The 23,050-nt window shown below is 35.7% G+C and overlaps 1 protein-coding gene across 7 annotated transcripts in view; it reads right to left on the bottom strand.

Moving 5' to 3' along the window:
- The window catches only part of PPD5 (PsbP domain protein (Mog1/PsbP/DUF1795-like photosystem II reaction center PsbP family protein)), a 199,858-nt gene extending 177,750 nt beyond the window's left edge, over nt 1-22,108 (bottom strand). For 6 of the 7 annotated variants that reach the window (XR_016361943.1, XR_016361942.1, XR_016361945.1 and 3 more), the window contains exon 1: nt 21,952-22,108. Coding sequence is in view for 1 of the 7 variants with exons in the window: in XM_089818395.1 (XP_089674521.1) it covers nt 21,952-22,019 (68 nt within the window). In the remaining 6 variants the exon portion in view is untranslated. The remainder of the gene's footprint in view (nt 1-21,951) is intronic. The other variant, XR_016361946.1, reaches the window with a different exon arrangement.
- Nucleotides 22,109-23,050: the final 942 nt, after the last annotated feature.

The following is a 23,050-nucleotide window of genomic DNA, read 5'->3' as shown; positions in this document are numbered from 1 at the left end:
TTATAGGAAAAGAAGGTTGGTACTTTACACGTGCTACCAAATATTGTGTAGACTCAATCTAATGATAGTAGCTCCAAAGACCCCAAGATGGATGAAGTGAGGCTCTTGAAGCAAACATCTTTGATGATTGAAATTATGAGATCCTTCTACATTAAAAGGGAGTATGACACTTCTTCTAAGGAGGGAGTCTAGAAATACACGTGGGTGACTGCATTGATCTTGATGGGCCTACTGGTACATATATCATAAGAAAGTGATGAATTATCACCAAAAAATCAAAAAAATTGATACAATATTCAAAGTGAGTTCGACCGGCATACTTGGGTGACGAGAGTTTCTAAGGAAGTAACTAGAGGACTTGACCTCCCAGGATCGATATTTAGAGGAAGAAATTTTGAGATGCAATCCTTTGTGGATAATATCTTCTCTATGAGGAGAAGTTATAAGATAAATTCTTTATAATACGCCCTCCTCTGTGAGAAAGAAGTATGAGGTGAAGACCCTTTTTCCAACCCTCTAGTAGCAGCTATGGTGGGTCCACCCTCTCACTTGGTTCATGGTGGATATCATGTGAATTACTACATGATGTTGTTGTAGTTATGAAAGATGACGATCTTTCATTGATGTATATATTTAGAGGGGATTTATTGAAAGGTGATGATCTTATCAATAACTGGACCTATTATCATAATAGACTACATTAAGTTGTTGTCCTAGTGTACCGAAAGTTATGATAACGAACAAAAGGTAACTATTGTAAGGTGACGATCTTAACAATAGATGACCAACCTTCTAACACCAAAAGTGTTGAAGGTTATTGGTGTCATTGTTATAGGCCAAATTCTGTCGGACAAATTGATATCCATCATGATTATAGGCTGGATCTTGCCAGACATCATGAAAATTATTGGTGTCATTGTTATAGGCCGAATTCTGTGACACACATTGATATCCATCATGATTATAGGCCAGATCTTGCCGGACATCATGAAAATTATTGGTGTCATTGTTATAGGTCGGATTCTGCCAGACACATTGATATCCATCATGGTTATTAGGTTGGATTTTGCCGACCAGCATGAAAATTGTTATGATTCTTTGAGCCGGATATTGCCGGACACCATAACTTAAATGTATTATAGATCATACTTCAAGTGGTATTCAAGCTTATATTAAAGTTATAGTATTTTCTTAATTTCCCTTCTTGCTAAAAGGTAAAGTGTTGAGAAATTTAGTCTTGTTATGAATTGTAGCAAATTCCATATATAATATGTGTGTATTGATGCATTTATGTTGATATCCTTAAATATGCCATTCTAGGAATATCATACTAAGATGATATCTCTTTGTATACTCAAGAATGTTCTGCATCGATCCTTCCTAACTAAGAGGGAGAGTTAAGTTTGTAGTTACAATTAGATTGATATGACCATGAGTTTCATTATTGATGATAATATAAATATTCCTTTGTGTGTGTGTGTGTGTGTATATATTACATATATTATATTATATTAATTATATATATAATTATGTATATATTTTACATGTGGTTAGTTATATTATTTTATACTAACTAATGATGTTTAAACCTTGGAGACATGTCTCTTTGAAAGACATATCTCCTTCTCTCATACTTAAATGAGATCCAAATCTAAATTTGAAAAATATCTATAACAATGGCAATATAATTACATTTGCAAACACGATCTATGTTACTCAACACTCTCCAAGCGTACCCTTCAAGTGGCTTAGCCAGATTTTTGATTCCTACAAATCTGAAAATGTGCCTGTATCAGTCTCATCTTCTGAATTGTCCTCGCCCATCTCCTCACTTGACCTTGAGCTCTCAACAGATGGCGCCTCCACTGTTGCATGTCTTTATTTTTTTCCTAAGTTCTCCCCCACTGAGCCCTACTCCAAAATTGTCCATCTGAACCCAATACATCATGGCAAGTTTGTAGGGTTCTACTCTATTTGCTAGAACCAATGTCCTTCTATGTTCCATGGCCACCTAAGTAGAATGCCTTATGTTTCAACTCCATGAATTCTTGTAACCTTTCTAATAGAAACTATGCCTAGTTGTACAATTGCCCCCTATTCAATCCATCAACCACAGGCAACATCCATAAAGCAATATTTGATGTGCAACTTCTAGCTGTAAGTTTTCTTTTAACCAAGTCTACAATGCATTGCCAATCTTCATTAGCTATGAAGACTTTCTTGAGGCCCCTACCATTATTTAAAATGCCTTCCTATTCCTCCTCCGTGAGATCATTCTTGCACATTGATCCCAACCACTTCTTCTACTCCATGGTCATTAGGGTTTTTGTCAATTCCTATTCTCGGTTGGGAATTCCAAAAACCTTACTCATTTCCTTGGCCAAGTAAGAGATTGTTACAGTTTGATGCAAATATTGGATTATGAATTTATTAGCTTCATTATCATAGCCATCCACCATGGTGCATGTTGTCTTGCATTTTGTCACTACAAAATGTAGGTAACAGTATGAAACTTTTTCAAATTATTTTCGCATTTCTCTGAGTTTCGTTCATTATTTAATTGGTTAGCATTGATCAACCAATCAGTACCAGTTGATATAATGAATCTTTTTATTGAAGGCCTTCATCAAGTCTTTTTATTTTTCTTTTTGTCGAGCCTTTGCTTGATTTTTGAAGCCGTCATCATCCTTTTCTTTGCTTTTGAGTTTGTGTTTGTTGGTTTTTAGTCCTTTGGTTTTGCTCATGTCATGCCTTTTGGTTTCCCCTTCGATTCGGTCTAACCTAGAAGTCAATTGGAGTTGTTAGTTAAGAGTTATGCCCATTTTAGTGCTTCAAAAGTGGACCTTTTGGGTGCAACAACACGAATTAAAAATATAATGTTATATTTTCAATTTGACTTTCACTTTTTGAAAAATATAACTTATATTCACTTTTTGTTATGTTTTTTAGTTACTTTAACTTTAAATTTTTAACTTAAAGTGACTATAGTGCACTTTATGTTATAATTTTAAGTTGAGTTACTTTTTAATTTTTCACCTAAAATAACTATATAACTATATAGTTTCAGTTTAATTTTTAATTAAACTAAATGCAATGGAATGAAAAGGATCCCACATAGAGGTATAAGGGGAAGTGGAGCAGGGAAAACCCGGAAAAGACACAAAGGGAAAGCCTTAGTTATGCTTGATGAGAAGAGAGCCACTTAGGGGCTATCCAAACAAGAAACTGAACATAATTGCAATGAAAACACATCAAGCTAGAAGCTCAAAAGGGATGTACTGAAAGCCTGGCAACAAGTATAAAGCATGCAAAGTTTTTGGAGAGTATATATGAATTGTAAATATTGTATATAAAAAATCCCCTATTTATAATTTTACAAAAGACATAGGGTGTCTCTTCCGAACATCACACCCCTTGATAACAAGTAACTAATCTTTTGCTATAATATAAAATTCTAATGAAACTTTGATTTAGTAATAACAACCGATAGGTTGTATAGTTTTATTAGCAATTATAAAATTATATTTGAATATAACATAAATATTTTTCATCGTGCATATTCTCCTCCCTTGACGTGCATTTATGCTTGTAATATATAATAGTTTTTTACTTAATACACGAGATGGGTTGAACAATGTCATTAGATGAGTAATCGCCATGTGGCACTGAGATTGTAAATATAGGTTTCATTTCCCATATTTCTTCACAATGAGCAATTCTTTTGGAGGGTTTATATGCTCCCATGATCAGTATTATCATGTGTATGTTTGTTCTCTACACATCCACCATCAACTTGATACATTAGTTTGAATTCTCCTCTTCCATGGTGAGTACAGTAGATGCAAGATGATCCCACTACCCAAACATGCATCTCCAATTACAAGAAGAGCTCTTTGCCCAAACAAGTAATTAGACTTCTAGAATATAGGTGCAGTAACTTCTTTCTTGACTGATCTTTGATCTTCAGCTCGATCTCAAATCACAAAAATAGCTTTACATAACTTCACATATATCGCCTCCACAAAAAGTTTGCATATCACAATACATCACAAAACTCTACTACACTTCTCTTCACAAGATGTCCTTAGCATAAATACCATGCCTTTTCACAAATTGTTGCTAAGTCAGCTAAGACCATGATATACTTTTCCAACTTAGAGTAAACATCTAGGATGTCGGCCCTAATTGGTCAAGTAAATATTTTGTAAACAAAATAATTCCTTTCCTTTAATTCCGCTGTCCTGTTTCACTGGTAAAACACGAATATCTCTTTTTCATATAGTCCATACTGATGTCCAAGGTTATACACGTCATCATCAACATGTATACTAACTCCATCTAATTTCACTAATCGCAATATGATATCATAAACAGTTACATACAAAACAATACACTGTTGTAAACCAAATTCATACTTAGACAATTTTCTGAGTACCAAAAGCTAAGTATCTTTATTTTCGAGGTTTCCTACAAGCATGTACACCATGTGTTGCCATAAATGACAACAATTGCATATCTTCATTAGCCAATTGTAAACAATCTCCCCCTTTGACATTAATGGCAACAAAATAGGAAAAATTGGCTAAGTATCAAAAACTTGTCAGAAACAATATAGTAACATTAAATTAATCACCTTTTACAACTTGTCCATCTTACACATGCTTCCCCTTACAATATGATTTCATACCTTACAATTTTATCTTCTCCTCTTTTCCTAATTTACAATTTTCTTATGCATCTTCTCCCCCTTTGACATCAATGACAAACTATTGTCAAAGATTCTATGCCTTACACTGATAGTATCTTCATGCAGTCATCAAAATTTGCCTTAAGACTGATTAAAACTTTTATCCATGTATCCTTGGCTGATTCAGCAAAGGTGAGAATTGCACACAGGCCATATGATGCAATCTCAACTGCATTAAGATCAGAGTATAAAAAGTTGTCCTTGGCTTTGACACACTTCTCCAACTCTCTCAACAACAAATATTTTCAGAGCGATAGACTCTCTAAAATCCAATACTTTCTTCAAAATTTGTTCTTTCCGAAGTTCCAGTTTCCTGATATTACTATGAATACCAGCCACTTGTCCTTCAAAGTCATCAATTTTACTAAAAGATTGCTGCATCTAGCTTGATAGAGCCTCTAACTCACTCCTCTCACCTTCAATCTGACTATCAAGATCTTTGGTCAACTTATGAGATAGGGTACACTTGATGTATAATACCTTTCCATCCTATTGACATTTTCAAAGTTCCTTGATACAAGTATCGAGACTTAGCAAATCATTCTTGATATTCTAACAAATGGTGCTAAATAAATTAGCATCATGTGAAATATGTATCTTTGATTATGCAACATTCAGCAAATTTGTAAATTCTTCACCAAAAGATTTTAGCACTACTTGTGCCCTCTGTTCAATATCTACCTGTGTATGCTAGACTGCAAGAGTACTATGTAATATGTCAGTAACCTCCATCAAGGTTCTTTGCAAGCTCTTCACAGTTTTGTTCTTTTCAATAAGTTTTGACAAAGATGAGATCAAGTCAGTTTGATCATCATCATCAGTTGTCAGCCTAGCAAGCAAAAGCAAAGTAGATGAACTAGAAGGTTTAGATTCTTCTTCCCTTTGCTTCTTTTCTGCTACCTCTTTGACTCTTCTTTCTTCTTATCTTTTTTTTCTCTTTTCTTTCTTTTTCTCTCTTTTCTTCCTTCTCTATTCTCTTCTTATCTTCTTCTAACTTCCTCTTCTTTTCTTCCTCAACTCTTCTTTTCGTCTCTTCTTCAAGAAATTTCTGCTTGGCCTCTTCTATTTTCCTCTTTTCTTCCTCTAATAGCCTCTTTTCCTCTTCAATTTGTTTCAACTGATTTTTAATATCCTCAACATGAGATTTAGGCTGTTCCGAACTCTCAAAAGAGTTAGTATCATCAGTGTTAATGATAACATTGGTCTAATCAATTTGCATTGTGTCACCTCTTACTGACACTTCTGAGGTTCTGGGTGCTAGTGAAGATGCTGCCTTGGATTCTTTCAACATCTGACTTATAGCTGCTGCAGTTTCACTTCTTATTTTGTCCTTCTCACCCACCATAAAAAGAAATGGTCTCACCTTGTTTCTCAAGTAAGGTGTTGGATTGTTCAACAATCTCTTGACTTCTTCATCATTAGTCTTGCATATTGTCCTTATCATAGACTTTTGAAGTTCTATGTCCTCTTCTCGAGCTGGTGCCTTCTTCTCAATAAGTCTGTCATAGACCTTTTGGTTTATCGTGTCTTCAATATCCTTGAGTTTAAGATTGTTAGCTATTATACATAGCACAGTAGAGATATCAATCTAATCTTTCTCAATATTATTATACAAGTCATAAAATTTGTTCATTTGAACAAAGTTGCCTTCATTAGCAATAGCTGAATTAATCTTCTCTATCTTCGGCTTCCAAGGTTGCCGAGCTTTTCCTTCTCTGCCTTTTTAGCTTCTTCTTCTTCTTCTTCTTCTTCTTCACTAGATTCAACAATTGTCAACAATGCCTTTTGTCTCTTTCCTGGTCCAGTGGCTTGTTGTTTAACTCTTTTTCTTTGTAGTCACAGCTTCCACTAATCTTTTTTATTTCCTCTTTGGCTCACTTGGTTGTACATTTGACACTATTGCATAAGGAATGCTTTGTTCTGAAGATGTTTCTGCAATAGACACTAACAAAGGTTGCACATAGATTATAAGCTTGTTTCATAGTCTGCCTAACTGCCTGTGACTCACTTTCTGTCATACCGGCCTTTGTTATAGTTTTCTTCATTATTGTCTCTATCTTCTTGTTAGATGCCTTCTCTAAGGATGCCTAATGAACTGATTGGTTAATTTCTTCATAAGTCCCAAATCTATACTCCGCTTGGTCCTCCTCAAATTTCAACAATAAATCAATATATCCAACTTCTACTTCATCACTCAATTCATAACCTAAGGGATCAAGAAATGTTTCCCGAGGTTCTATTGCTTGAATATAAGTAAAATCTATATCAACCATAACACATATATCCTCTTTAAATCTTTCTACAATTGCAGGTGCAATTCTGAATCTTTGTCTCATCTCATTCTGAAATGTTTTCATTATCAAATTCCCACTATCCAAGATTTTATCTACTGGATGTCTTCTACATACATCTATGATTTTCTCCATTGTACATCTTTCACTACTCATAATCTCTATGACTGAAAAATATGAAAATCTTTTAAGTACATGAAAGAATATATGATTGATCAATGACTAAAATCTAAACAGACTATTCTTGGTCTTCTTGATTTTCTCCAAGTTTTTAAGAAGTTGCATTCTTAAAATTTCACTAAGACTAACTTGTTCCTTCTCAACACATATCTTATAGGTTGCATACATGAATTCAGCTGACAATTCATCAATCTTAGAACTTGCACATATAGAATAGGCAATATTCTTCTCAAGAATATTACATCATCTTGTTTAATGGTGCTGATCACCAAGTCCTTTCTATTATAAACTGTTTTTGTGTAGCTTTCAACCTTCTTCTTAACAAGTTTCTCGCCTATAGATACAATGCCTTGTTTGCTCGGACCAGTTACCTCATGAATAAGGTCGGCTGAAATATCAACTACATTATCTTCCATCCGTAGTTTTCCATCATGAATTCTACTTAGTATGATCTGTGTCCACTCATCGGAGTCCAATTCTCGGTAGAAATGATATTTGAAAAGATCTAGTTCCTTCAAGTGTTCAAATCCTAGCTTTACTGACATATCATGGTTAAAGACTAATTCCACACCCTTGTTTATATACTCGCTCCCAATAGATTCAAACTTGATGTTAAGATAACTTCCTATATCTTCCAAATAAACTACATTGTTCGGAGTAATGGATAATGCTGAATTAGGGTTTCCTTCTACAAGTTTCACGGAAACAACCTTCAATAGCGGTCTCTCCTCATTCTCAACATTATGAACTGCTGACATATCCATGATTCTATCAAATATATACTTTTATCGAATAAATTCTGCAGATGAACGATAAAATACCTCTTTCCAAAAATAGGATTTGCTTTGAAATTGTCTTATCAAGTCACTTCTGAGTGCTCTATGCTTCTGATGTAATCACAATGAAATGGTAATCAAGTCTGCACTCCATTTTATTCCTTCAACTCGAACTTGCATTAATTGCGAACTTTGCAAACAAAAAAACTATCAATTACATTTTGAAATCAAATATCTACTCAGGATCTTCTATCCGATCTTCAGATGCTACCCAAAGTTTACTACAGCTTCCTTCCATCATGACAATGCTCCAAGAATCTTCGCTCTATGAAATTCTCTGCAAAAACATAGTTTTTATTATCTACTACATAATCGACTTTCTCTGTAATAACAGTAACTCATAATTCCTTCATAACTAGTTTAGATAAGCTCCAAATTACAAGCAAGCTTAGATACCATCTAAACTTATCTCAATACACCTTTTCCCAACTTCATTACACATAATTCTATCTATAAATGAAGTTTCAAATTCTGGTGTAGTGAACAAGCTTAATTCAACTTAATTGAATCAAACTCGATTACTGACTTTGATCTTCCTATCTCATCATCTTCTAACTTTTCTGTTGAGATGTCTAATCCTTTTACAAATGCCTCATTGAGTTCTTCTCAAAGTTCACTGACTACATTTCTTTGTTCCTCATTGTCTTTATTAGTTCCGAAGTTCCTTTCATGGTTCCTTATGTCATTCCTTCTGTTTCTGAAGTTTCTTCCATTGTTCCTTCTATCTCTGAAGTTTTTGTCCATCCTACAATACTTTGTTGTATGTCCGAAGTTGTTGCATAAGTAACATACTGGAGTTTTGCTTCTAGGATTTTGTTGATCATCAGGTGCATGAAAATTTTGAGCTATATGTCCAAAGTTGTTACACTTATAACACACGATCTATCTTCTATCTTTATAAGGTCTTCCTTCTCTCAATGTCCTTTCATTGGATCTTCTTCTATCTATAGGGTTAGTATTTGCAGACGTTCTACTATTCCTTCTATCATTATCATATTTAGGTTTCCTATAATCATTTGCTCTATGACCCATACCATGACAATTATGACAATAAAAATCCTTAACATGATTAAATGACTTATTTTTACAATCTCTTTTCATATGACCAATTTCATTACATGAAAAACACTTACCTCTAAATTCATACCTAGTTTCCTTAGGAGATTCCATTTGCTTTGGTTCATCCAATATCTCAACTTCCTTGTTTTGTCCAACTTCTTTAGGTTTATCAGAAGATTAATTGGATTCAATTTTCATTAAGATAATATCTTAATATCTTTATTAAGATATTATCTCCTTAGTTCAATATTTTCTATAATGGTCAACTACTTGTCTATAGTCCATCTTTTAGTCTAGATAGGAATGTTTCTTATCCTGTCTCTTTTGTTTTCAGTCCAGATAGGAATGTTTCTATCCTGTCTTTAGTTTTGTTTCTAATTTCGTCTTCAGTCTACGTTGTTTCTTTTAGAAACAACATCCAACAACATCCTTGTAATTCTTTATAAGGAACACATTTCTTCCTCTGTTAATGAATCAATCATCCAAAAATTCGTTAATCTGCCAATGCTTGAATCTTATAACATGGTATCAAAGCATGTACTTCAAACTTTTTCGAAAAATTTATAATTTCTATTGAAATTATTTGTTAAGATTTTTCAAAATTATTTCTAAAACAAACCGGCTAGGGTTTTTGATCACGTTTTCAATGGTATTTGGCATGGATAAAATCATGGTATTTTGGATATGTGCCCTAAACACAACTTCTACTGCACATTTTCTACAAATCGTGGTCAAATCGCGGGTTTGTTTAGCATCCAATTTCTGGGAACCCACAGCCTGCATATCTCTATTTTTTTCTTTGGAAAAACACGGGTTTTTCTCTTTGCAAAATCACGGCCACAGTGGGAGATCCACGGCCTGCAAAAACCGATGGCTTTCTGGTGTTTGGCACCCGTTTTTACCTCTGCTCAATTAAAAATGGCTCACATTTTTCTTCTTAGAGGTCATGACCAGTGTTTTTGGGAGCAAACCGAGTTCGTTTTGCCACAAACTCCTTGTTTATGCTGTTCCAATCACAAACGCTTCTATTCCAAACAAAATTCAGCCATTTTTTGCAATTTCTTTTCCTCCAAACGCAACGAAAACATGTTCAATCCACCTGTATTTGCCTATCTCAAATCCGCCTGTATCTGCCATTTTTTTTGCCCTCAAAGCCTTCATTGGCCGCCGACTATTATTCTGCTCAAAACCCTAGTTTTTGGGGTCTAGAATTTTTTTCGATTTCATAGTTGTGGTGGGTTTTTCGAGATCTCAAATGGGTCTTCATCAAATTTTTGTGAGTGCCTTATTTTCTGTGCCTCGATTTTTGAGCTGACAGATTTGAAATCCGACTTCAGATTCCTTCTATGTTTTCCGTCTACTCTTTTGGGTACTTGTCATTTTTTTCTGGATCAGCCTCAACATTGCCTCAAACTTCGTGCAAATGGCATCTTTGACCAATCTGATGTTGGAGGGTAGTCTAAGATTCAATGGCCACAATTATAACCACTAGAAGCAGCGCATGTTAACCATCTTCGAGTATCGTCGTTTGGATGAGCTTGTTCTAGGCACAAAGACTCGTCTAACCTCCGACCAAGCAAAACAGGACAAGTTTGATGATCGCAATCGAGAGGCTGTTATGCTTCTCAAGCTCTCTGTTATTGATGATCAGCTACCACAGATTCCTTCCGACAAGTCAGCTGCAAAAATCTAGAAATATCTAAAGGAGCTGCATGAAACATCTGACAAAAGTCGGGCATTCTTTCTGAAAAATCAGTTGTTCTCCATTATGATGGATGAACGTATGTCCTTGCAAGAGCATCTGACAAAGATTAAGGACATTCGCGATTAGCTTGAAGCTATTGGTCGGAAAATGGAGGAAGAGGATATGGTAGTCATCACTCTGAAAAGTCTACCATCGTCCTATGAGCACTTCATAGAAACACTCAACATTACGTCAACTAGTGTTGATCTGAAGTTTCCAGAATTATGCACCAAACTTCTACAGCAGGACCGTTGGAAACAACAATTTGGCTGCAGTACTTCTACAGCCTCCTCAGAGTAGGTATTTGCTGCAAAAATCTTTTCAACAGAACATCAGCAACCATCAGTCTTCTCATCCTTTCCAGCATCAACCTTCTGCTCAATCTCTAGATGGCTCTACGAAGCAAAATGTAAAATGTAATTACTGTCACAAGTTTGACCATGAAGTTCGAGTGCTGGAAACGTTTGGCTGCCCAAGCAAGGCAAACTGCTTCACAGCCAACAGCACAAGTTGTCGAGCTTCTTAATCAAGGCAAAGCTGCATTTTTTGCCTTCTAAATTTCATTTGCTTTAGTTCATCCAATATCTCAAATTCCTTGTTTTGTCCAACTTCTTCAGGTTTATTAGAAGATTGACTGGATTCAATTTTATCATCAAATTTATCTTTTTCTTTCGGATCTGATCTAATCTCAGGTTTCTTTGCAGACATGTTAAATAGATAACCAAGACCAGTCTTATCATAAGTAGGTCTTTGTATTGACATTGAATCATCAAGCTTTTCTTTGCTAGAATAAAGCTTCTCAAGTTGCTGCTTGCATTGAGTTAACTTCCCTTTCACAATAGTGTTGTACTTATGAATTTCTTTATGATCTTCTTTCAATGTTTCAAATTTAGATGTCTTCTTTGTCAGACTTGCTCTAAGATCTGTATTCTCAATCTTCAAATCAGATTCAACTTTGCTAGGATCATTCTTCAAAGTCAACTTTAGATTAGTAATCTTCAATTCATGCTTCAAGATTTTGTACTCTATCTTCAGCTTTGAATATTCATCATGACTAGTTTCAGATTCAGTAGATTCAAGCTTGGATTTAAGATGTTCAATCTTGTCCTTCAATTGTCCAATGTATACTTTAGAGTCTTCATATATATCCTTCAGCTTATCTCTTTTTTCAGTAAGGAGATCAATTTGTTCAAGTGCCTCTTTAAGGTTCTTCATCAACTATTTCATATCCATAGGGATCTTACTCAAGTTGTTAAGCCTTTTCTAAGTAACTATGCTCTGATACCAATTGTTAGAAATAGGAATTACTGAGAGGGGGGTGAATCAGTAATTTACAAACTTTAGTTGCCAACTGGATATTATTAATTTCTTTGAACCATACATAAGAAAGTAAACAAGTAATGCTAAACAGTAACAATAACCATGCATAAAGATAACTCATAACACCATATTTTGTTAACTAGGGAAACCCTGGCCAAGGAAAAACCTTGGTGGGGATGATACCCACTAGATAATATACTAATATATATGTTTTTTGTTAGAGGATGGACCCTGTTAGGAGTCAATGAGAAAATTCAGTATAGAGAATCCCTATTAGAAGACTTTGAATCCCTGTTACGAGATTCCAACCCTATTAGGAGTTGTAGTATAGTAGATGCAACATGAGCCCACTGCCCAAACATGCACTTCCAATTACAAAAAGAGCTCTCTGCCCAAACAAGTAATTAGACTTCTGGAATATAGGCTAAGACCACAATATACTTTTCAACTTAGAGCAAACATCTAGGATGTCAACCCTAATTGGTCAAGAAATTGTTTTGTAAACAAAATAATTCATTTCCTTTAATTTCACTATCCTGTTTCACTGGTAAAACACAAATATCTCTTTTCCGTACAGTCTGTACTGATGTCTGAGGTTATACTCGTCATCATCAACATGTATACTATCTCCATCTAACTTCGCTAATCATAATATGATGTCAATAACAAGTTACATACAAAAAAATACATTGCTATAAACCAAATTCATACTTGGACAATTTTCTGAGTACCAAAAGCTAAGTATCTTTATTTTCGAAGTTTCCTACAAGCATGTACATCATGTGTTGCCATAAATGACAACAATTACATATTTTCATTAGCCAATTGCCAACAATCACACCATCCATACCACCTCCTTATCCATTGGTCTGCAATCACTGTACACCCTAGATCCGTACATCACCATGTACGACCTCCAACTAGCATCCATTTCCAGCCACTACCAAGCCTACCGTACAGCCACCACATATCGTACAACCTTAATCATACGGTCTGTTTGTCCCTCATCACATACCGTACGGCCTTCCAGTTTACCATACGGGCTCCCAATTTTGACCTACAACTTCCACATCCTCCTTCCAGACACCGTACAACCATACTTGTTTTCGTACGGCCTCCCTACAAACCCTTCCGTATGGCCATTCAACATTACGTAACTCGCAACCAGATACACAAGACGAATGGAACATTACAATCGAGTCAACTCAGCAAAAGAAGAGGCTGAGCTACTCAGTACCAAAACATATTGGCACTCGACAAAACAAGGGACCGAGGCAACGCGAAATGTCAAACCTCCAACTTTAGCGTGTTAACCCACTGCAAAGAATCCAGCCCATTAAAGATCTCTTAGATAGGTTATCAATGATGGATTGAATAGGGGTGAAAATAGCCAAGAATCAACACTTGAAAAATTGAGCACCTTTCCAACATTCTCCACAATCCTTTGCAATGAGACATTACCCCTAGTCAAAACTGAGTCGTGGGAAAACATCTAGGTCAAAACCCCAATAGCATCCGTTAACACTTGCCAAACTGAGAACCAATCACCATAGATAAGTGCAAAAGGGACAGCAAAGGTAGTAAGCGCAGAGAATGTGCATAAATCCCCCAACAAAAATGCTCCACGAAAGCCACAAACAAAGGGGAGAATGGTAGAGTACCCCATCAGCATGGACTGGGAGCATCCGTGCACAATAGTGCCAAAACAGACAGAAGTCATGGATAAAGGAGATTGAGAGCCACATCTACAACTCCCAACCTGAACTTTACATGTCGCTCGCCACAAACCCACCTAATAAGTTTGTGGAAACCAAATGCAAGAAGTAGAAAAGCTCACTTCATCAGACCCCCAACCACTGAAAAACCCAAGAAACCACCAAGAACTAGAAGCTCCCACATCATCATTGAAAGCAAACATAGCTTTGGGACCAAACCCTTTCCAATGCAAGTCCTAGCGTAGGGAAGATGTCTCCAAACAAGTCCAAACCAGTCCTTCCTCTCATGAGCACACAACCAAAGAGAAGGGGGACCCATAACAAAGGGCACAAGGCCAAAGAAATCCACCAAGACATATGATCAAGCATTCAAACGAGGAAGATAGTAACCCAAGTATGCCAAAAGATCAATGATCCACCTGTAGGAAGCCATAGAGGCCAAAAGAACCTCATAAACACAAATCCTAGTGAAACCTCCAAATGCAGCAAAGAAGGGGTAGAACAAATCACCCGCTGCACAAACTCCTTCCCAAATCCACCTTGATCATCCTCCTCTTCAACATCTTCCCCCATAGCAAACTTTGAATTTGGAAACCCACCCCCACTCCTCTTCCCGCTCAAAGCCATTTTCTAATGATTATTAAATATTAATAGTTATTAATAGTTATATGATAAACTAAAAATTAAAAATAATGTAAAATTTGTAATGTGTATATTTATGTGTATATTTAGGTTTTAATATATATTTAATACATTCAAATTTTAAAACACACATATAGATAAGATATTTAATTTTTAATTAATATTTTTAATGTTATTATTAACATTGATCTCCACTTAAAATAGTAATCGCAGGCTAGATATTGCCAAAATCGACATCTTGCAAATCTTTTACTTCAAATAAACAAATGTCTTTTGGTTGGATTATACCCTCTAGGAATATAAAGCATTACAAATTGTGGAAGATGGTTTGACAATCTTTCTCAAATATTAAACTACCCCTACAAAACTCCATGCCCCAATCACAATGAAAGCTTGGGATTGCTTCAAAATGGCTTCCACTTTTAATGAATTCCTAACAATAGCTAGATTGTTGTCCAATAATTTTTTATCCTACTTACTTTGTAACGTCCCTTTCTTAGCAAATGGCAAAAAGTTGACCTATTATCTGAGATCTCCTAGGTCAACAATGTGGATAGGGAACTCGATCAATGGTTAATGGCGCTTTGCAGAGGCTTTGTGAGCCATTTTGAACAATTTGGGATAATTTCCTAGACTTTAGGAAGGATCCCCAAATTTTAGGGCTTGACTAGGAGTTATGCATCAAAGCACCTCCAAGATCATTTTGGAGACTTTAGTTGTGGCTCCTACTTTTTAGGGAGGTGTAATGTCCCCATTTTGGAGGTAATTTGATTTCATTAATTTAATTAATTAAGTTGTCCAAAATAATGAATATTTTATGAGGATGACTAATTAATTATTTTAATTAAATAAATAAGTGGTATTAAGTTAATTATTTATAAAATTATCAAATAAATAAATATTAAAAGGTAACTTTATATTTAATTAATAAAGTGACTTGAATTATAAAATATTTTATAAAATCACTTAATAAATAAAATAATGTTCTAGAAGTTTCTGGCGAAAGTGAAGAAAAAAGAATAAATAGGCATCCTAGGCTTCATTCTCGGCAAGCACATCTGTTGTTGTTGGTGTTTGTTATTGATATGCATTGTGGAGCCTAGGGTTTCTGCAGTAGTCACAATTGGCCATTGAGAACGAAAACTCTCAATTGGTACGCAATTTTGAGGGTGTGAAATATCACTTGAATTATTGCAGCTGGGAGAAAGTTACTTCAGACTTTCATTTGTGATTCATTACTTAAAATCTTGTGGTCTTCGGCCAAGTTTTGGATGGTTCAATTTGAGGAATTGTTGAAGACATTTTGGTGATCAAAGTCTTCATCTTTGACTATGCTAGGGTTCTACTTGCAGCATTCGTCATTTCCAAAATTGCTGATATGATGTTTTAGTCACATAAGTTTGCATATGAGGGCCGCAATTTTGCATGATATTGATTGCTATTTGCATTAGAGATTATAGCTATCCTTTGGAGCTGGTTTATCATTCTTGGCATCGATTTTCCTTGGTGAAGAAAGCAGATTATATTGGTGAAAAAATCTGATATTAAAATCAGATATTACAATCTTGAAAGGACACTTTTGGTAGGTGCGATTTTGGTTGTGGCGCTCACATTTGGCATCGATTTCATTCAAGGCTTGGGTCGCCCATTTCCTTGGATCTTGGAAATGATGTTTGGTGCTTGAGACGGAATTTATATGCTGCATATTATTTAATTTTCAAGATCAGACCAGAACAGGGGTGGCTGGCTTAGGGAGCTCGATTTTGCTTGGAAGCACACATTTTCAATTGGAGTTTGGTTGCTTCTTCATCTATTCACAAGGGTGCTACAATCCAACCAAGGTTCATTGCATATAGTCCATCATTTCATTGTATAACCATAACTTTTAGTTATAGTTGTAGGAGTGCATTTTGATGCCAGCATATCATATATTTGTAATTCTTGTAAATGCCAAGAGTCTTGGCTTATTGATGAGCATTGTATTGGATCATTGTGTTGTAATAAGAGATACTAATTTGTTGGTCATTTGTAGTTGTCATTGAGCAATTCTATATCATTTGTAGTCAGCTTAGTAGTTTGCATACCAACTGTTTGACAAAATACTAGTTGGCTGTAGGTGATCATTTTTTTTATGATTAGAATTCATATATGCATTCAATATTGTTAGAATAAGTTGCACATTCATGTTAGGTCATTGTTTAATCAATTTAGAGTCATTTGTAAACATCTTCATTGATGTTAATTGAAGAAAAGAGTCATTAAAGCAAACTGAAATTTTATATCAGTCATATGACCCTTGTATGCAAAGTGTTTGATGAAATTCCTTGAGCCTTTATCAGCATTTTGAGATCAGATTTGAGCAGGGTCATTACAGTGCTATCAGAGCTAAATTTCTGCCATCCTGAGGATTTAGCAATCACATGCAGACACCTGGTGTTGGCCCTCACAGATTTTACACTTACAGGTGAGCTTGGTTTGATAGGGAACAAGATTTTGACAGGCAGCCAGACACCATGGGTGACAGGCAAGAGCATAGCCCACCAAGAGCCAATAGGAATGAGGATCAAGAAACAAGGGAATTTTTCAGAGCAATGGTTACAAGGCAAGAGCGGATGGCTAAGGCTTTGCAGGCACTCACCACCGTGGTTGAGCACATGAACACACAGGACAGATGGAATCAGGAGCAAGGGGATAACAGGAGTGCAGTGGGATCACCTAGAGTTCATATAACTCTTTCCAGAACAACAGATAGACCTACACGACCCACCTTCTTGAGGGAAGAACGTGCAGTGGAAGAGAATGTTGAAGATGATGAGGAGCCTACCTTTGCTGATGTATATATGGCTGCTCATGATGAATGGCAACAATTGACACTAGGAGCTCGAGAGCTCATGCATTTTGATCATTTTGTACAAACGAGGATGGACTACTACAGATCCCGACAGGAGAGGAGACCTCGGAATCAGAATAAGGATCTCAAGCAGGCTACTAATAAGCTTACATTACCTATGTTTGATGGAAGTGGCAAATCTACTACATAATCATGGATTCATAAGTTGGATACTTTCTTGGCTCTTCGACCCATGACAGAAGAGGAAACCATCAAGTTTGCCACTTTGCACCTGGAAGGAGCAGCACACGAATGGTGGTATCATGGATTGATTACACTGCAGCATAATCAAATTACATCTTATCAGGAGTTTGTGGATAGATTGGTGGAACACTTTGACAAGAAAGACCCAGAATCATACTTCAGAGATTTGGCTCAACTCAAGCAAGTTGGGAGTTTGGAGAGCTACATTGGGGACTTTTAGAAATTGTCAATAATGGTTCCCAATATCTCAAAAAGACGACTGGTAGTGTTATTCATGCAGGGCTTATTGGAGCCTATGAGAGGATGGATAAAAGCCTTTGATCCTCTTACTCTTCAGGAGGCAATGAAGAAGGCTAGGAGCATGGAGTTTGCAGCACCAAAGAGCAAGAGCTTGCATAAGGAAATCCCTTTGACAAGCAATGAGACTCCCCAACAATCAGACAAGAAAAAGAAATCAGCACCTATGATGGATGAGGAGACACGAGAAGAGTTGAGGAAGAAGAAATTATGCTATCGGTGCAAGGAGCCTTACAACAAGGATCATGATTGCCCTTTGAGGCCAAAGAGCAAAGCGAACCGTTTCATTTGGGCATACTATGAGGGCTCTGATTGTGATGAAGTTGATCAACGGGTTGCTTCAGAATTTAGTCAAAGTGAGAAGACTTCTACTCCCATGGCATATATTGCCAATGTTCAGGATGAGACTACATTCAGGTTTAGGGGGACAGTTGATGGACAACATTGCATCGCTATGCTTGATACTGGTGCAACACATAACTTTATTAATGGAGATTTTGTAGCTCAGTGCAAACTTCAGGTTGAGGATTTTGATGGATTCAGAGTTCGAGTAGTAGATGGATATACTCTCGCATGCACCAGAAAGGTTGCTAATCTAACCTTGAGATTGAACAACTATGAGTTACATTCAGATTTTTATGTGGTCAACATGGGAGAGATGGACATAGTTTTGGGATGAAGTGGCTCCAGGACTTGGGAGTATTTACCCTCAATGTACCTAAGATGGAGATGTCTTTTGAGGTTGATGGTAGGAGGCATGTATTGAGGGGTATTACGGATGGAGGCTTGCATTCTATCAGAGGGCTAGACAGTAAGAGAAAGAAAAAGGTGATTCAAGTGAAACATGAGATGATTCTCAATCCATTGTTCGAAGTGGATGCCACTTGGTCATATGACAATCTACTCTATGGCTTGGATGATGATAGCTCTCTTGATTCCGGTCTTGAGATGAGCATTTTTGATAGTATTTGTGATCCTACTAGTGCATTGGGAATGCAAACGGGGCTCATAGAGGAGATTTCAGAAGTGTACATGGTGAGGAATGCTCACAGCTTCATTTTTTATTCTCATGTACATGACCTATTCATGATGCACAATTCAGGAGAGCATGTGCTAAATAGTTGGGATGATAGTTTAGCTTGTACGAAGTTTGGAGGCAAAGTTGATCAGTCTCTTGGGTTGCTTCCACTTGAGGCTTATACTTCTGCAACACTTGATGATATTGAGTTGGTACAACAGTTTCAGTTTGGGCAAATGTTGCAAAGATTGTTTGGTGATGATAGGGACATTATGCAACTCTTCTTGTGGGGTCCAGGTGGTGAATTGCTTGAGGACAAGCAATTTCAGGAGGGACAGACTGTAATGTCCCCGTTTTGGAGGTAATTTGATTTAATTAATTTAATTAATTAAACTGTCCAAAATAATGAATATTTTATGAGGATGACTAATTAATTATTTTAATTAAATAAATAAGTGGTATTAAGTTTATTATTTATAAAGTTATCAAATAAATAAATATTAAAAGGTAACTTTATATTTAATTAATAAAGTGACTTGAATTATAAAATATTTTATAAAGTCACTTAATAAATAAAATAATGTTCTAGAAGTTTCTGGAGAAAGTGAAGAAAAAAGAATAAATAGGCATCCTGGGCTTCATTCTTGACAAGCACATCTGTTGTTGTTGGTGTTTGTTGTGGATGTGCATTGTGGAGCCAAGGGTTTCTGCAGCAGTCACAATTGGCCATTGAGAACGAAAACTCTCAATTGGTACGCAATTCTAAGGGTATGAAATATCACTTGAATTATTGCAGCTGGGAGAAAGTTACTTCAGACTTTCATTTGTGCTTCGTTGCTTAAAATCTCGTGACATTTTGGTGATCAAAGTCTTCACCTTTGGCTATGCTAGGGTTCTACTTGCAGCATTCGTCATTTCCAAAATTGCTGATATGATGTTTCAATCACATAAGTCTGCATATGAGGGCCACAATTTTGTATGATATCGATTGCTATTTGCATTAGAGATTATAGCTATCCTTTGGAGCTGGTTCATCATTCCTGGCATCGATTTTCCCCAGTGAAGAAAGCAGATTATATTGGTGAATAAATCTGATATTAAAATCAGATATTACAGTCTTGAAAGGGCGCCTTTGGTAGGTGCGATTTTGGTTGTGGCGCTCACATTTGGCATCGATTTCATTCAAGGCTTGGGTCGCCCATTTCCTTGGATCTTGGAGATGATGTTTGGTGCTTGAGACAGAATTAATATGCTGTATATTATTTTATTTTCAAGATCAGACCAGAACAGGGGCAGCTGGCTTAGGGAGCTCGATTTGGCTTGGAAGCACACATTTTCAATTGGAGTTTGGTTGCTTCTTCATCTATTCACAAGGGCACTTCTATCCAACCAGGTTTCATTGCATATAGTCCATCATTTCATTGTATAACCATAACTTTTAGTTACAGCTGTAGGAGTGCATTTTCATACCAGCATATCATATATTTGTAATTCTTGTAAATGCCAAGATTCTTGGCTTATTGATGAGCATTGTATTGAATCATTGTGTTGTAATAAGAGATACCAATTTGCTGGTCATTTGTTGTTGTCATTGAGCAATTCTATATCATTTGTAGTCAGCTTAGTAGTTTGCATACCAACTGTTTGACAAAATACTAGTTGGCTGTAGGTGATCATTTTTTTTATGATTAGAATTCATATATGTATTCAATATTGTCAGAATAAGTTGCACATTCATGTTAGATCATTGTTTAATCAATTTAGAGTCATTTGTAAACATCCTCATCGATGCTAATTCAAGAAAAGAGTTATTAAAGCAAACTGAAATTTTATATCAGTCATATGACCCTTGTATGCAAAGTGTTTGATGAAATTCCTTGAGCCTTTATCAGCATTTTGAGATCAGATTTGAGCAGGGTCATTATAGGAGGATTCTTATTTGAGGGGGAATTGTCAGTAGGCCTAGAAGACTAAAGCATCATCCATGGTCAACTGGCTTCTAGGTCTATATGACCTTTTTATGAGTAAATTGGGAAATATTTCCTAAATTGGATTTTATAAAATAATATTAAAGTGAACTTATATAGTCGCTTTATTATGAAAAAATAAAGATGAAAAAGCCTTGGTACATTTCCTAGGCAATTAAATAATAAGAATGAATATGCTATATGCAATGGACATTAAGTGAGAGATTATTGAGGACGTAAAGATGAACGATCGTGAGACCATTCAATTCCTCTTCTGTTCACTTCTTTGTTGTCTCTTCATGTTCAAATGATTAAACAAAAGTATAAGTGCAAATTGGATGTAGGGTGTACATGAGAAGTGAATAAAGATATTGCCTTACTTGAACAAGTAGATGTAGTCATTTTAGTGAACCACTATAAAATTGCTGTCTTGTCTCTTGTTTACGAAAATCTATTTCTATTTTCAAATTGTGTTTATTGCTCTTTTCTTTCAGAGAACATTCAACCATGGCCCATCTTTATAAATCTTCAGCTAGTCAAAGATTATTTCACGCTACATTGAAGACAACTTAGAATCTCGTCCAAGATTTACCTCAGAAGAAAGAAGTTTGGACTTCAATAAGAAGAGGTCTAAACGGCCACCATGAGGAATATATAAAAGCTTTTGGAACAGCTGTTCGGATTATGAAGCACCTTTGTTCTCGGAATATGTCAACTTGCAGAGACAATATGGAGGCGAACGGATATGTCCCTAACGGAATTCTTGAAAAAATGGACGCTGCTCAAATAAGTGCAGATTTTGTTTCCACTAAGGGTGACATACAACGAACCTAACTAAACCAGTTTACAGGTCAAGGAAATTTTTACTACTTGAAAAAAAGGATTTTTACTGTAGGTACGACATTTCAATGAAATGGAACAAATTGCCTGTTGTTAATGAAAGCTCAATTATGGGGTCATAGCAATTGTCTCTGCAACCAAATGAAATAAAACAAAGAAATGCGAAATAAAATAACGAAAAAGCTATGGAAGGGAAAATACCTTGGAAGAAGAACTGTATTTCCGCTGCTGCTGCAAAATGGAGGTGAAAATTGAACGCAGAGCGCCATTTTTCAGCCTTATCTTTAATGGCCCTTTCCCTGGTATTTATATGTGTATCCTTGTCAAGTTAATACGACCATTTAGTTATATAAGCATTATGAAAGGTACATGCCGTATTTAGTTCTAAACCACTCCAATTGATTTGAAGCTGCTTTTTGTTTTTTAAGTGGGGGATTTATTGTTTACTCAATAACTTTTATTGTATTTTTTTTTTTTTTTTAAAGTTAAATTTGTGAGTAGTATTTATTAAATTCTATTTTGATGATGAAGTTGGTTAGGTTGATATAATTTATATTCTTATTTCTTATGTGTTGATTATTTTATTAAAAAATTTAAATTATGCTTTGTGTATAAGAAGACATGTTGGAAATAGTAATTTTCTTGATTCTTATTTGTATTATTCTTAAAATTGTTATTCATTAAGATCTAAAATTTTAAGGTTTGTCATATAGGATGTGATTTATCTTTTTTTTTCTATTAATGATTGGCTTGGTTTGTTGCCCATTTTTAAATTGTGTTTGAGTTGTTATGATCATTTGGAAATCAGCGTCGTCATCCTTGTGAATGTATTTGACCTTTCTAAATTCATGCAATAATATCTCACTAAGTTTATTTTTATGTGTGTTTGTTTTGTGGTTTGTACACTTATCCTTATTAGTGACCACATGTATTGTTTTAATTATATCACGTTAACTCTTGTATCATGCGATCTAGATTGTTTAGCCTTCCAAAAGTGTAACTGTATGCTTTGTTGTTATGTGTCCTTGTGGTAGTTGACTTGTCTTCCAAAGATGTGCTACATTGGTTTTATATGGTGCATGTTCATTAATATTATAGGAATTTAGAGGAGAAGGCCTAGAGGTTGAGGAACCTAACTTTGTGCTTCTCAAGCTCATACGTAGAAATTTCAAATCACTCCCAAATTCTTATAGCAACTTACATGACAAGCCCCCTACCTATAACTAAGGTTTGAAGGTGGCATCAACATACTTTTTGCCAAGGTGTCCAAGAAGGCCCAAAACAAAGCAAGCCTAAATTT

The sequence above is a fragment of the Cupressus sempervirens genome, chromosome 3, assembly GCF_028749045.1.
Source record: "Cupressus sempervirens isolate cs-2001-9-10 chromosome 3, ASM2874904v1, whole genome shotgun sequence".
NCBI lineage: Eukaryota > Viridiplantae > Streptophyta > Pinopsida > Cupressales > Cupressaceae > Cupressus > Cupressus sempervirens.
Note: the sequence above shows the minus strand (reverse complement) of the source record. Positions and strands in the feature narration are given on the sequence as shown.